This window comes from Scardinius erythrophthalmus (assembly GCF_964197995.2).
Source record: "Scardinius erythrophthalmus genome assembly, chromosome: 16".
NCBI lineage: Eukaryota > Metazoa > Chordata > Actinopteri > Cypriniformes > Leuciscidae > Scardinius > Scardinius erythrophthalmus.
The window spans coordinates 9,319,308-9,334,907 of NC_138236.1; the positions used below are offsets into that span (position 1 = coordinate 9,319,308).

General features: G+C 36.6%; 1 protein-coding gene across 1 annotated transcript in view; it reads left to right on the top strand.

Moving 5' to 3' along the window:
• LOC308703999 (uncharacterized protein) overlaps positions 1–15,600 on the top strand; it is a gene marked incomplete at its 5' end in the record, with an annotated part of 30,734 nt that overhangs the window by 11,850 nt on the left and 3,284 nt on the right. Inside the window, 7 exons of the mRNA XM_081388048.1 lie at positions 5,665–5,733; positions 8,060–8,353; positions 8,454–8,759; positions 12,530–12,592; positions 12,687–12,824; positions 13,269–13,385; positions 14,209–14,355. Of these exons, the coding sequence (XP_081244174.1) occupies positions 5,665–5,733; positions 8,060–8,353; positions 8,454–8,759; positions 12,530–12,592; positions 12,687–12,824; positions 13,269–13,385; positions 14,209–14,355 (1,134 nt within the window). The remainder of the gene's footprint in view (positions 1–5,664; positions 5,734–8,059; positions 8,354–8,453; positions 8,760–12,529; positions 12,593–12,686; positions 12,825–13,268; positions 13,386–14,208; positions 14,356–15,600) is intronic.

The window sequence follows — 15,600 nt, forward strand, 5'->3', positions numbered from 1 at the left end:
TTAATAATATTTCACAATATTTCTGTTTTTACTTCATTTTCGATTACATGAATGCAGCCTTGGTGAGCCTAAAAGACTTATTTTCAAAAGCATGAAAAAATGTTACAGGCCCCAAACTTTTTAACAGTAATGTGTATATATTACATTATATAAAAATGTGATGAAATTAGTTAGCCTGATAACAGCAAACTGCCTACAGGTTAATAGTTTAAAGAAAATATTTTTGGTTCTTTTTGTTCAGGCTTTACACAACTCTTTGGGGACTAAGAGTGGTAACATTTGACACAATAACAGACTGGCTGGCTGTAAATTTTCCCTTTAAATCTGAAAGCACAACCTGGCAAGGGAAAAACCTGATTGTACCTTTTGCACAAAGACAGAGAGGACAGGGACTTAAGTGTTGTCCTTGAACAGCTTTGCTTTTAGGACTGTGCACTGTTAGCATGAAGGTTTCCTGAGAGGGCCATAATGCTGAGAAAACCCTACCTTGTTTTGTCTTCTATTAGCAGAGACGAGAGAGAGAGATCTCAGTGCATTTGTACTGTGGAGACGCAAATCTTTTTTACTCAGCAGTGTTTTGACCAGCAAATAATATTTCCTGTGGCTACTGCAGTCGACCTGAAATCACATACCAACATGAAACGGGTGTTGAAATACACAACACAAAATTAAAGGTGACAGATAATGAATGGTGGATATTTTTCACATCTCAGCAGTACTTCAAGAAAATCAAATAACATTAGAGCTTCCCTCTTGTGGTTATGCACAGATATGCAGCTAACGAGTATACCAGAGGAACTTTTACATTTTTACGGTGTTTACATTTTACCAAGAAAAAAAAAAGAAAAAAAAAAAGAGTTGTGCTTGACCATCCAAAAGTTGCTGCCACAATGACATGGGGTGTTTCTCAATATGCGTTCTTCAGCGATCTTGCGTCCTTGTGTTCTCGTTTTACGTCATCATAACCGTCGAAGTTCAGACCCAATTCTCAAGAACGCAAGTACAGAGGACGCATGAAAGAACCCGGATGTGTTCTTGATACCGAGGATGCATCGAATGCAGACTTGAGCTAGTACTCGCCTGGTGTCCCAGAAGTCATTGCGGCCGGTTCCGAGTTCGTTCTTCCAAGGAAGCTTGGCAAGACCGGTCTCCACGAGAACACAAGTCCGTTCTCTGCGTTCTTGGAATTGAGAAACAGCCATGGTGTTGTTGGTGGTTGTCAAGCTGCTGTTGTCATGCTAGGGGGTTGGTTTTTTGGGGTTACTTATTGTCCCAAGTGAAAAGAGTCTCTATGATTGGCCCGGGTTCCTTCTTGAATGAGATTCGTTTTCATGACTTCACATCAAGTTGCCCATGTTAAGGTACAACCCTTAGAGGTTCATCTTTTGTGGGGTCAAACGTGCGAACTTACAGTAACCAGCCCAGGGCTGCATTTCCCAAAAACATCAAAAGCCTAATCGTACAACCATTGCCAACAATGGTCTCTATGATCAACTTAGCTCATGATGCTTTTGAGAAACGCATCTCCCAGGTCTTTAACCACTAAGCCACACCATCCCATAATGATCAGTTCATTATGTGGGTAGAAACACTCAAAGCTGCATTAGATCTGCAACGTTTCTGTGAGTCTCAGTTTGAGTAATCCCCAAAAGTTCCCAGAAATTTTCAGTTTGAGTAATCCCCAAAAATCTGGTTAGATCTCCACACTTAAAAGTCTATATGAAAGAAAGGTAAAGTTATTCTTTATTTTCATTTTACATTTGCTGCAGTTTTCTGGTATAGCAGTCAGAAATTCAATTAAATTCACATTTAATTGCATAGCGCTTTTCACAGTACATATCGTTTCAAATCGCGAAACGGCATCCCGAGGTAGAAACAGAAAAGCAGCAATAATTAGCGTAGCTGCTGTTCATAAATGTGTGTTTGATCTGATATAACTGGAGTACAAGGTTACGTGATGCATTATGTGAATGCTTGGCTAAAGAGATGCATCTTTAATCTAGATTGGAGAGTGAGCCTGAGCCCCGAACATTATCAGGAAGGCTATTCCACAGTTTAGGAGCCAAATGTGAAAACTCTCCCCCTCATTTAGTGGACTTAGATATATAGGCACTACCAAAAGTTTGGTATTTTCAAATTTTGTCAAGTTTTGTGACCTTAAAGAGCATGTTGGATTATGGGGCGATAAAAGATTAGTTAAATAAACTGGAGCTAAACTGGAGTTTTGGCTTCTATACATGATTGAAACTTCAATTTCAGTGTTATCTCTCTTGGCAGCCAATAATTCACCACAAAGCACATTGCGGTTGGCACAGACATGGTTATTTTTACTGCAAGTGAACCTGTATTTAGTGCACCCAAAATATACCAAAATGTATTTGAAATACATTTATACTAAATAAATACATTTACATAATATGTACTTAATATAGCTAAATACCCTACAATTGTACTTTTGGTATACTTTCTGCTAAATTGGAACAACTTATTTTGTACTTAATGCACTTTAATTACCCGGAAATAGTGAGGTCAAACTAAAGATATACTTAAGTATTTGATTGAGCTAAAGTTAAACTATTGCAAGAATACTTTAGGTACACTTAAAATCTCTTTAAAGACCGATGTTATACAGAGATCATACTATCGTTACTAATAGTGATATTAAATAGTGACACATTTTAGGCTTAATATTAATAAATGTGCATGCGTTGTGCAATAAAGAACTCCAAAAAAGTTTAATTATAGTATTTATATTAGTAAGTCTCAAGCGATATGTCAGTAAATATATTATATTGGATTTGTGGTATAGTTAGTATGAAAAAAAATATTTTAAAACATTTTTTTTCACTAGGGCAGTCTAGGTCATATTTCCTTTTTACCTTGCACAATTTCATCCCTACATTTTAAAGATGAAGGTATATCGTGCAACCTGCCCGTATTGATGCCCGATTCGGCTGGCTTGGACCAAATGACAGATGAATTTACATCAAAAAAACATTTGATTGGACACATGGCCTTTGATGTCAACAGCAAAAGAAATGGGAAACCTTTTCTCCTCCATTCTAAAAGCTTGTTTATTTTGTTCAATGAATTTTATTATTTGCTTTTAGCTATTTTCCTTGCTCTCATATCAGAAAAAAACAAAACATTTTTGGGCCATGACCATCAGTCTCTCTGTAATGCAGTAGAAACCCAATAGGATAAGGTAATGGACATCTTGCTTGAAGTTCAGGACAATGGGCACAAGTATAGGAGGGTCTACTTTGAAGTCTTAGACGCAAACACTGGTTTCAATTTAGGCTTGACGATAATAACAGACTATTAAACATACAGCTTCATACAGCTACATTCATTGTCCCTGCAGTTCATTAATTGCATGCTAGACCATGAACGCTTGATCGATTCTTCCTAGCTTGAGCCTTTTGTTTAAATACTCAAAGGAACTCAATACAAGTCTTTTAATGAACTGGAGGGAAATGAAAGGGGAAAAAAAGCTTAGTTATAAAACTAATGCTAGAATTGAAACAACTCCATTATCCACAGAAACATATTTTAAAGCAGTGAAATATGAAGTGAAAGTTTATAGGTTTAACACCGCAAACATGTGCACTTGACCTGTGACGGTAGCAAAATAGGGTGTGTGTTTGTGGTAGTGAGTGTATGTGTGTGAGGCATGATGCTCGAATTCGCCCCGTAGTGGAAACCACATGCAGCAACTGCACACCAAAGGCTGAATGTGCAGGGTCACGTTCATCAGTCAGAGTAACGGAGAGTTACGGGACGAACACAGATCTTTGGCTGTTAGGCTGACTGACTGAGAGATGCCGATTCTGCTGCTGTGTGTTGTTCTCCAGGCTTTGTCCTTGTCTCAAGGTAAAATGGTTCGGATGTATGGTTGTGTAGGCAGACTGGGTCTTTCATCTAAAAAGCTTGTGTTCAACTGCGGTATTATATTCTATAATCTAACATTTTTTTGACATATTCTAATATTTAATTGAAAAAGTCTATTAAGTTGATGATACTTGAGTAGAGAGGTTGTACAATTCTCAAAGACTGTTGCACAATCCATCTAAATAGCTCTTGAGAAACAATCACTATCATAGATGGAAAATCAAATGTGCACTTTCAACAAAAGACTTTTTGTAAGACATGCTTTGTGGTTAAAACAAAGCTCAGTTTAACTAATGCAGCACAATGCAATCTGAAGGCATTTTTTTTTAAAGTGATAAAAGAAAGTACATCGATGCCTCGGCTCATTACGACGCTTTTCCAAAGAGCAGTTTGCACAAAGTGCAACCAGAGGTTCGTTTATGCACTTCAGTGTACTGTGACACATTGGTGAATAAATAAGGTGAACTTCACAGGAGATTGAATGAAGAAAGATGACTTAATTTGAAAGTCAAATGCATAAGATGGCTAAAAATAAAAAACTAATCATATCGCTGAATTTTCCTTATAGCCAGTTTTAGTTTTTGTTTCCAACAAGCTGCAGATGTAGACATTTTACATGCCTTACATTTATAGAAAAGTGATTCAAAAATAGAATAAGACAAATGTTATATTTTTCTTCAGTGTTTTGCTGTGAAGAATGCATAGCACAGATGGGATCCGGACAGAAATAGTGCATAATAACACAAATACAAACTGTGTTTGATGAATAAGATTGGTCTGTATAAAATAACTGTTAATCTGAGAAAAAGTTTGCAAATAATCTCAGTATACATCAAATTCTCAGAAATACAATTTTTCATTTGTCAATTTTTATTTAATAATTAATTCTCAATTTTTTTATTACAACAAATATAGTGTCCTAAAGCATATTCAATTATTTCATATTAAATTATTAATTATAAACCTATAGGCTACTTATTTGATTCCGTGAGAATCATTTTTTTAAAGTGCCAAAAGCGGACATAGACATCATGGCATTTTTGTAATATATATATTTTTTTGATTCCCTGAGAACATTTAAATAGTGTCACAAATGCATTAAAAAAAAAAAAATCAATTTTATTCGGTGACTTTTTTGAGTATAATGACCAAGACAAGCATCAGCTCTGAGTTTCTGCTGTTTATGAGACAGATGGAGAAACTAAGTTGTTGAAATACAATCAAGCGGTGTTGAAATACCTGATCAACAGCCATTTTATCTAGTCTGTTTTAAAACACAGCAGGGTTTCAAGAACTTAAAGAAGTTATAAATCACTACAATGACTTAACTTTATTATTAGGTAGCTTTTACATATTTCATCTTACAGTCTCATTCATATTGTGTAAAACTGCCAAATATCTTCATGTTTACTTCATACCACAGGACATTGTAGGCCTATATTTAATTTTTTTCCACCATGACAAAATCTTCAAATGCGAACTTTGTAGACAACTTTGTAACCCAACACAAACATTACCGTAGTTTTGCAGAGCATAATTTTTGTTGTTTTTATGTTGAGCTGTGTACTTTTAATGCGTCTTGTTCAACAGTGTCTCATTGCTGTTGTCTTTGATGAATATTGTCTTTGTAGACTGAGAAGAATTACAGCAGATTGGAAGACGTTAGATTTGAGCGCTCTGTTCTACTTTTACACTTAATTGACAGTTTTTGCCCTCTGGCTTCAAGCAATATGTTCTCAGCAAAACTCATGATGTTCATCTTGTCATCTTCAGGGCTCAATAGTACAGATGACATTCCTTCCAAGAGTATGGCAAAGGATGCTGATAATTCAGACAAACAGAGTAAGTTGAATGATTTCTACCACTCTTAAAACTTGTGCCTTTCCTTTGAAAATATGATGTCTAGATCAGTGTTATCAGTGGGTGCAGTCAGCAGCAATCTCACGATGATCAAAAAAAAAAAAAAAGCTCACTTATTTAAAAGTGGGCCACAGAGGAATCAAGCAGTTAATCAAGATGTTGATGAACAATGTGCATGAGAACAGTGTTTGGGGTAGGCCTGCTGAGACCCAACCCGCTGTCATCAAACAGGACAGAGAAAAGAGATCAGCAAGATTACACAAAACTGTGAGAGCAATCTACCACCCCGGAGACAGCCGCTTCATTTTTTTTTTTTTTTGCGCAGTACAATTAATTTTAAAATCATTTAGCACTGTTTAATATGTGCAAGTAAATGCCCTACACAATCACACAGACATCAGACATGAAGAAGGTAAAGAAAAGCTGGTGTCCCACAGAAATGTCCTTGCACTTAATTGGAAGACCCTTGTCTCTCGACTATATCCAACAATTAAACATAATAACGTCGTAATTTTGACAATCTGTTGTTGAATTGATATTCTATTGACAGTCCGTTCAAATTATATAATTACTAAATAATTGTAACTATTCAAGATGTAATTTTACATAATAATATTGAACAATTCTGACCCTTTCTCGAGTCGAGTAAATAATCTCATTCTATTTTCCCAATTTGTACAAATATTGCTTTGTTTATTTTATTCATCAACCCTGTTATTCAAATTATTGTGAAAAATTCTATTTGATTAAAATATAAATTATCTTTTTGAAAGTGTAATTTTATGTACTTTATTATTATTTTATTTACTTTATTAATTTGCATCCAAACTAGCAAGTTCCTATTAAGTGATATGTTTTATTATTTATTTTACACATTTTGATGGTTATTTAATGTTTGAATAAATAATGTTTTGATTAGTATTATAAAACGGATAGTTTCTGTCCTTGATTCCGATTGGTTGAGCCGTGTTCAAAGCCGTGACCTCATTACATCAGTATTACTTTATACAGTTTTATTCCACTCACAACAATTTTTAACACCACAAATTGTTAACAGGGTTGTAAAAGTTGCAAACATTGGAGAAAATTAACAGAAAATAAAAGACTCATATCATTTTTAATATGACCTCCTGAGGTTGATGATTAACGTTTTCGACAGATTTCGGCACCTCCTGTCATCGACCATTTGGTAACCTTTTTTGAGTGTCAGAACCTATTTTGTACCCTATTTGTTGAAAGTGTGAGATATCAATAATTCTGCATCAACTGCTACACTACCAAAAGTGGGTCTGTAAGATTTTGTTTTGTTGAAATCCATCTTTTATGCTGACCAAGGCTGCATTTATTTGATCAAAAGCACAGCAACAAATGAATGTAATGCTGTAAAATATTATTACAAATTTAAAAGAATGTTTTCTATTTTAATATATTTTAAAATGTTATTTATTCCTGTGATGGCAAATAACTCCAGTCTTCAGTTTCACAGTTTCAATCATTCTTACATGCTGATTTGGTGCTCCAGAAGCATGTCGTATTAATAACCATGCTGAAGTCAGATTGTGGAAACCTTGATACATTTTTTTTTTTCAAAATTCTTGGATGAATAGAAAGAACAGCATTCATTTGAAATAGAATTTTTTTTGCAACAATGTAAATGTCTTAACTGTCACTTTTGATCAATAAAAAAAAAAAAAAAAGTACTAACCCCAAACCTTTGAACCGTAGTGTATTGAATGAAATAATTTATGTTACACCACCAACAGTGGAACACCAGACCAGTGACCTCTGACCCTATTTAAAAGTCACTCTAAAGAAATATCTTCAGAATGAATCATAATTCCACAAACAGTATACACAGACACGATCTGCATCCTGTAGTCATAAATCAGGAGAACTTCATATGCTCAAACCACACTGTGGAGGCAATGTCATAAACTTTCTAAAAAAAAGTTCTTTCCCCAGTGTCCTCCATGCTACAATATGACATTTCCACAGGAAGTGACTCACGGGATGTGGCTGTGTTGCAGTGTACTGCTACAACGTTTTGCAACACAAAACAATGCCCCACGGTTTACATATTCACTTTGCTGTTTGGATCTAAATAAAAGTCTAGTGCTAGAAATACACACTGAGAACAGAATTAACACCCAGATAAGATCAGTGCCAGGATGCGATGCTGGAAAAGTTTCTGACTCAACCCAGCATGCTGTGAAGATATAAATGTGAACCATCTACCCTAACTGTTCCAATCATTCTCATGAATTTAGTCAATCAAATCATTTATGTCCCTTTTTCCCTTCTGAACTAGTTGAGCTCTCCACACTGAGTCTGTCCAAGGGCTGCTCTGGTGTGCTCAGGGCTCTTCACCAGAACACTACAGTCCATGTGACCCTCAAACTTCTGGATGCTGAGGCTGACGAAAAGTTTGCTCTCCAAGTCTGTGAACTTTTTGGTTGTGGCCGCGTTTTTCGTGAGATCGGCACGACTGCAACGGTGCACAATGGCACTTGTCTTGCAGACTGCATCTTGAAAGACTCAAAACTGCACAACTGCACTACAGCCGCAGAAGGCGACTGCACAAATGCAACTGAAGTCATTTGCGGTGAGTCATCTGAGATCTTCTCAGATATGTTTTGATAAGTGCTCTACTTTTGTCTCAATGCTTTAATTGTGATTTGATCGGCCTAACCTCTGTCCTCCAGAGCACCAGGCTGTGAGATTGAAAGGAGGACGTGATCGCTGTGCTGGACGGGTGGAGCTGGTGCATTCTGGGCAATGGGGAACGGTGTGTAATGAGGATTTTGACATCAAAAGTGGACAAGTAGTATGTGCCCAGCTGAGATGTGGCAGTGCAATAAGAAACGCCTCTTTTGGGGTCGGCAGCGGAGCCATCCACATCAGCAAAATGAAATGCAACGGCACAGAGAGGAACTTATGGGAGTGCGGCCCCATGAACAACACTTCCAACTACTGTGGACATAAGGAAGACGCTGGCATTGTGTGTTCAGGTCAGTGGCGTAGGCAGAAATTGTATTTTGGGCGGGCCAGTGAAAAAGTGAGTGGGCCAATAGTTTTTCCTAGAAAAAAAATTACTTAAATAATAATTAAACCTTAGAGAGTAGAAAAAAATAATAGATAAACTGCAAAAACAGTTACACCTTTATTTTGCAATATTGGGCAAAGGCAATAACAAAACACTGTCTAATAATCCCAGTCAAAAACACACATCAAAATGTCAGAGCACGTCACGTGATGCATCTGAACGAATCACGTTGTCAGAAATTGACATCAGCCAATGAGATTTCGCTTTTAGAGTTAAATGCCCCATTGTACTTTCACGATTGGTTGCTGATTAAAGGAAATTACCATATTTGGATCCGACAGCATTGTGTTTGTGTACAGGAGAAAGTAGAGAGCTTTAATTTCAACGGTGTTTGTGTTATGACAGGTGCAGACAGCGATCGCGGAGCAGCATATTGTTAAACAACGCCAACTTTTGTTGAATTTAGGAGAAATATACAGACGCAAATAGACAAAATGTAGTAAAATAAAGACCTAAATGTGTATTTTGGATTTTTTTTTCACCACAAGTCTGAAATAAGGCATTGAAGAAGACAAATAGCCCAAAATCTTAAAATTGGCCAGTGAAAAAAAAACCCGATGTTTTTGCCGTGTCTCGCCTTAAATCACTTCACGGGCAAAAATTAAGGAAATTAGTTAAACAACTGGCCTACCTTTGTTGTTTTCATTCTACAAAACAAGATGCAAGTGCCTGGGTTTAGTATTAAAAACAGAAATGATCTCATCATAGTCCAAAGAGTCACAGAGTTATTTTTGAAAGAACTAAAGGCCGCCAGAGCCCGCCACCTAGAGAGTCTTCCTGTCGGACTCGGAACCCCTAGCAACCATAGCAACCAATTACGTTCCGGAGGGAGGCTTTCACGCATTTTATTCGGAAAAAGAATTAAACACACACACCAGTCAACAATAAATCAGGTTTATATTAATATATTTTCTTAAATACATTTGAATAATAAAAATAAACTAAAAATATATTTTGATCAAACTTGCCTGGGCGGGCCAGTGAGTTATGTGGGCGGGCCAGTGCCGCCCTGGCCCATTACTGGCTACGCGCCTGGTTCAGGTACTCATGTACACTTAATTGGCAAGTGCTTAATAACATAAAACACCACTCTTTTCTACACAAAGAACGAACATTGAAGTCAAGGTGAATTCAAGTTTGCAACCCATTTTACTTCCGTTAAAAAGGATTTTCAATTAGAAAATATGTAGGGTGGGAATTGATTGGTTGGTAAAACGTGGACATAGCTGAATGGTAATTTGTTTAAACAGTATTAAAGGTGCTATAAGCGATGTTGGGTGACGTCACTTCTTGTTGACGTTGAAATTATTGTCAAACAAAACAGAGGCTAGCTCGACCCTCCCTCCTCCTCATCCCGTCCCCTCCCCCTCCCTTCCGTGCTTCCTGAAACAGTCATGAACCATTTAGAAAAAGCAAACTGGATTTACCCGCCTGTCCAGCAAAAACAGAGCCACCTGAATGTCGGATTGGAAGCCCTTCTGCCGGCAGAGTTCTCGCCACCTTCTGAACGCTTTTCCTATGTAAATTCGGGACTTTGCGCATTCCTTCTCCTTTTCCCTATACTTTGTTATTTGTTCATCGGAACGTCGTCTCTTTGGTTGTGTGTCGGCCATATCAAAATTTTCAAGAATATACATTTTTAACATTAGTCGTCGAATATAATTTTTTCTTGAAACGCCCATCCCTACAAAATACGAAATATCTTAATCAGACAACAGACAAGCATCATAGCATAAGAAAGAAAATATAAATAGGCCTAAATAAAGAAGTAAAAAAAAATACATTCAAGTAAATAATAAATAAACAAATAAAAGAGGCTCAGTAGCTTCTGCAGCACGAACACAAGCATGTAGTCGGCAATTGTTGCTGTGTCTGACTAGTTGACACTTGGTGTGATGACATCATCGTTTCACAAAATGTACGGTTTGGCCGTACACACGAAAACGCAAGGGTGGCATTTTCAGATTTATCCACCTTGGGACCCGGTTTAAAAAAATAGCGGTTTCAGCCTCTGAAAACGCCGGATCCGTCTGGACGAAACGCCAATACGATACAAAATTTACGTATACAGCCAAACGCGTCTCCTTGTGGACAGGGCATAGGACATCTCTCCTCTAGCTAACTTCCCTCTTCATGCTTCTCTCCACTCCCCACACCCCCCTTCATGTGCACGCGCACTAACCCCCCAACCCCCACCCCCAAATCATTCTTGTCGGTTATTGGCTGGAACACTGTTTGTTATTTTTCGTGGCCAAGGCTGGGCCAGTTTGTTTTTCTTGCCGTTTGTGGAGCCTGGGCTGTCTACAGAGATCGCGTTTTTTTTTACAGTGTGTTCAGGGGACAGGCAGCTAGCGGAGAGTGAGGAGATGTGCGTGACACACGTGACATCGCTTGGAGCACCTTTAAATAGGCATTTGGCAATTGTTTAACATTATCCAAGCAGTCCACAAGGCCTGAATGATGTCAACTGAAAGGAAAGCAAGTTATTTTATTTAGATTAAAGATTACAAAGACATTTTGTTTGGAATAACATGCACTGATGAATCGTGCAGTAGGAAAGTAAAAAGGTGCAATTTCATCTTCATGTTGACAATTGATGTGTAGACATTCACTGCTTCCCAATTCGCCTACTTATACTATGCCCTAAAAGTATACCGTTTTTGTGAAGGAAAAAGTACATACTTTTGAGTGTGTAACAGGCAAGTAGGCAAGCTTTTGGACATACTACTTAGTCATAATTAATTTAACTGACAGCTCTGTTGCTTAGTTACATGCATCCTGTCACCGTTTAAACTGCCTTGTCAATCATCTTGTCGGAGTTCAAATCATCCACATTCCATTTAATTTAATTTCTGCAATGGAAATTCTTTTGGAGAGAATATAGAAGCACGTTGATCTGCCAGGCATGTGTCTTTCATGTTGAGAACTCTCCTCATGTGTTTGCATAATGATGCATTTAAAAGTTGAGAATCACAATGCTATTGCAGATAAAATATATGGTGGAAAACAATGAATAAATATTTTTTTCACTAGGTTAGATACTTATTATTAATCGCTCAAATACTTTATCTAAACCTCTCTACTTAACCGTCGGACTCGCACATTCACCACATTTGTAGTTTTTAACACTTTTTATTTGTGTTTGTAGTTCTAGTCGAATTTTCATCTAATGCACAATGGGTTGAGGGCAATATGAGCCATTAGAGTGTGCATGGATCTGCACTTTGAATTCTAACTTGAAAGAGCAAACCATCCGGGTATCTTTGGAATACTCATTTTTAACATACTACGATTTGGGACACGCTAATTCTAATTTCAATACTAATACTATGCGAATAGGGAGGCAGGAACTCACGTTTTGAGCCTAATGTTACATTTCCTGTGTGTATTTGAGGTTGTAGTATGTGACCTCTTGAGGTGGAACATTAACATAATTTGTTTCAGCTCTTAGTCTCAGTTGTAGGTCAGATTGAACTTTTTGGGGTGGATGGACATAATTTCCACGTCAGTTGGTCTGAAAATGGGTAAAAAGTAGGGCAGGCTTACAACAGTATTTCTGAAATGTCAAAGCACACATATCTAAGCTTCAGCTTGTTAGTGTTTTGTTGTGAAATACAGAGTGACAAGTCTTGAATTCCTTTGATGTATCCAGTGGATTAAATGTCTTTCATACAGAAAGTGTTGAGAACACAACCACAGGCAACACAACCAAGCTGGAGTCAACAACACTGGTGGCAGGTGATGCTTCAGTTTCTTCTTTTTCAAAAGAGAAAATGAATGGAAAAAAAAAGGTCTGCATGATTTCTGTCAATAAAACCATCTCTTATTTTAGTGTCAACCGCAGTGGCAGTAACAGAACACCGCCGAGGGGTTTCAGCAGCAGCGATTGGCTGCATCATCTTATCTATTGTTTTACTTATGTTTATTATTATAAATGCTGCTGTCTGTGTGCATTTCAAAAGAACAAAGGGTAAGTAGATTATAATCTTTTTATATTCAAAAGCAGTCATCACAAAATCTAAAAAAAAATATTTTTTTGCTTTAGATGACAAAATATCAAAGTGGTATTGGAAAAAAAGTAACAAACAAGTTTTCTTAGAACTAAATGAAATAGATTTTCTAACTCCAAGAACATCTCTGAGTAGTAGTACAACACTTTAGTCTTTAAAAATATTTTATTTTTATAAACTTCAAATGAACTCACTTACTCACTTCTTTTCCAATTTGTGTGTGCATTTAGTGCATTCCATTCAAATATCAGGAACTGTTTTTTTATAGAATATGAAGAGAGTCAAACCTTTTGTGAGCTATTTCTTTTGACATTAGTTACCACGGCAATACAGAAGCTTAAGGCAGAGGCTTAGTGCTGCATGGGGAAGTTTAAGTAATTCTTTTTCATCCTCTTTGCCAACAGCATGTGTGATTCATCAACATCACAGTAATTCCCACACCAGCCTGGAGGACCAGCCCAACGTACAGATAGGAGTCTATAACACACAAATTGTCCCGGCTGCCAGGGTGCAGCAGTATGGTTTGTATTGCAATATATTTTATTTCTACATCCTCATAACTGATTGTTTCTTTTTTTAGTATTTAGTTGCCTACATATCGATCTGTCGATTTTAATCGATTCTCATTTAGAATTTTATTACGAAATTCAATCAATAAATACAGATTTTGCGCTCTTTAATGTGGCATGACAGATCGCTTTTTTAGAGAAGCACAGAGAGCTTGTGAATTGATCATCTCTTCCGTCTTACTGCTAATTATAGCGCGAAATCAACATCAGAAGGTATGTTGAAAAATACAGTACAAATCTGTTTCATGTCTCGAGCTCAATCAGTGTTTCAACCATGGAAAGATGTCAATAAAACCGCTAATTTAAATGTTTGTGTATAAATCAGTTAATTTTAACCTTTAATAATATAGTAATGTACCAGCTGACAGGGTTCTTTGATTAGTTTACAGCATCTGAGATATTTTTTCCCTTGAGAAAATTTGCCATATTCTGTACATGATATGAAAATGAATCAAAATCAAATTAAATTGAAATCGGAATTGAATCAAATCACAAGTTTTTGAATCGAAATTCAAGCGTGAATTTTGTCATCAATACGCAGCCCTTAACCAATATTTTGTGATTTTTCTCATTTATTTCACAAGATATGGGTTAAACCACATTATTTTTCAATTTCTGTAAACAAGTGATTCAGTATTTATGCATTGGATCTGTAATGATTAATATATATACAGTGAGATTGTATTTGTCATAAACATGAAATGTTTTGTAATTTCTGTTATGGTCAAACTTTAAATTTGACGTAAATGTGCTCTTTCTGTTTTTCATTCCTCAGAAAGTCTTGGCCCGAGAATGAGCTCAAACTATGGCCGTAAATTCAGCAGGAGATTAAATCAACCCACTCACAACTCTGACTCTGATTCAGACTATGAACATCACAACAGCATTCGACCGCAAAGACTGCATCTAAACAACTCACCAAGTATGCTGCTTTAGCAGACAACACTTCTACTGCAAATGACCACAAATATATAATCAGTCCTTATTTAAAATGACACGCATCAAGAAAAGTTGCGTTGCTCTCATAACACAAAAGTGCCATCAACAGCCTTTCTATATTGCATGGGTTTTCAATTAAAGTACCTTCCCAGCAGAGGTAATACTTTTTTTGGATTAGTTACTTTATAAACTTCCATCTGGCCAGCAGTACTTTGTTTAAGAAAAAAATAAAATAAAAATTAAATAGTCATCAAAGATGAGTATATTGGGCACTCGGAGTCAAAGCAGTGGAGTCTGAGAATTTCTCCAAAAAAAAAAAAAAGTATATTTTTGATATGCATATTGAAATGTAGGATCCGATGTTTTATCAGGGTATTATTATTTTTACATTTAGATGTATGGCAGAAGGCCATGTGACAGAAAATATACTGTATGGGGGTTCTCTTGAGGTCTGAACCATTTTTATATTTTGCTTAAATAAGTAGGCCTATCTACTAAAAACAAACAAATCAACAATGTACATGATAATCAAAACGCTCTCATCTTGAGCAGAAAGCAAAGTTATTTCAAAGTTTAATTGTCTTTCCTTGCCATCTACAAACAATTTCCCTAATTATAACATTGTTTTTTATGAAATGCTCTTAACATGCTGACTAATAATGCTAAATGTATAGATGAAAAAATTACTAAAACTTGTTTGAATCATATACATTATGTATGACCGATAAAAATAATTGAATTTGCTGCATTTTGCATTTTAGCAGAAGTATCAATCTATTTTGCTGTTCATTGTGTTTTTGCTGTTGTTTGAAAAAACGTTTCGGCTTCAGCTCTTAATCTGGTGCTTCTTTACCGGGAGAGAGAAGCATTGTGAACTGAATGATTGAATGAAGCGTGTTTGGCTCTAGATAAAAATATTAGAGGATAAAGCGCCGAAAAATCATTACTTGAGCGACCATGAGCGCTTGTGTTGTGCACTGTTTTCCGTTGTTTTGACGCACTGCTCACTTTAAACTGTAGAAACGGTAATATTGTTATAACGTTGTCATCCTGTCTCGGGGTCCAGTTGTAACAAGCCAGGGTCCGGAACCGTAGCGCGGTCTGCTATTTGAGGACCCCTGCTTTATGGTATCAGAATATGCTTTTGTTTTTATTTTTCACACATAAAAAATTCAATATTCAAGATAATATTCAATTCAGTGCAACACTGGCATTTGATTCTTGCCTC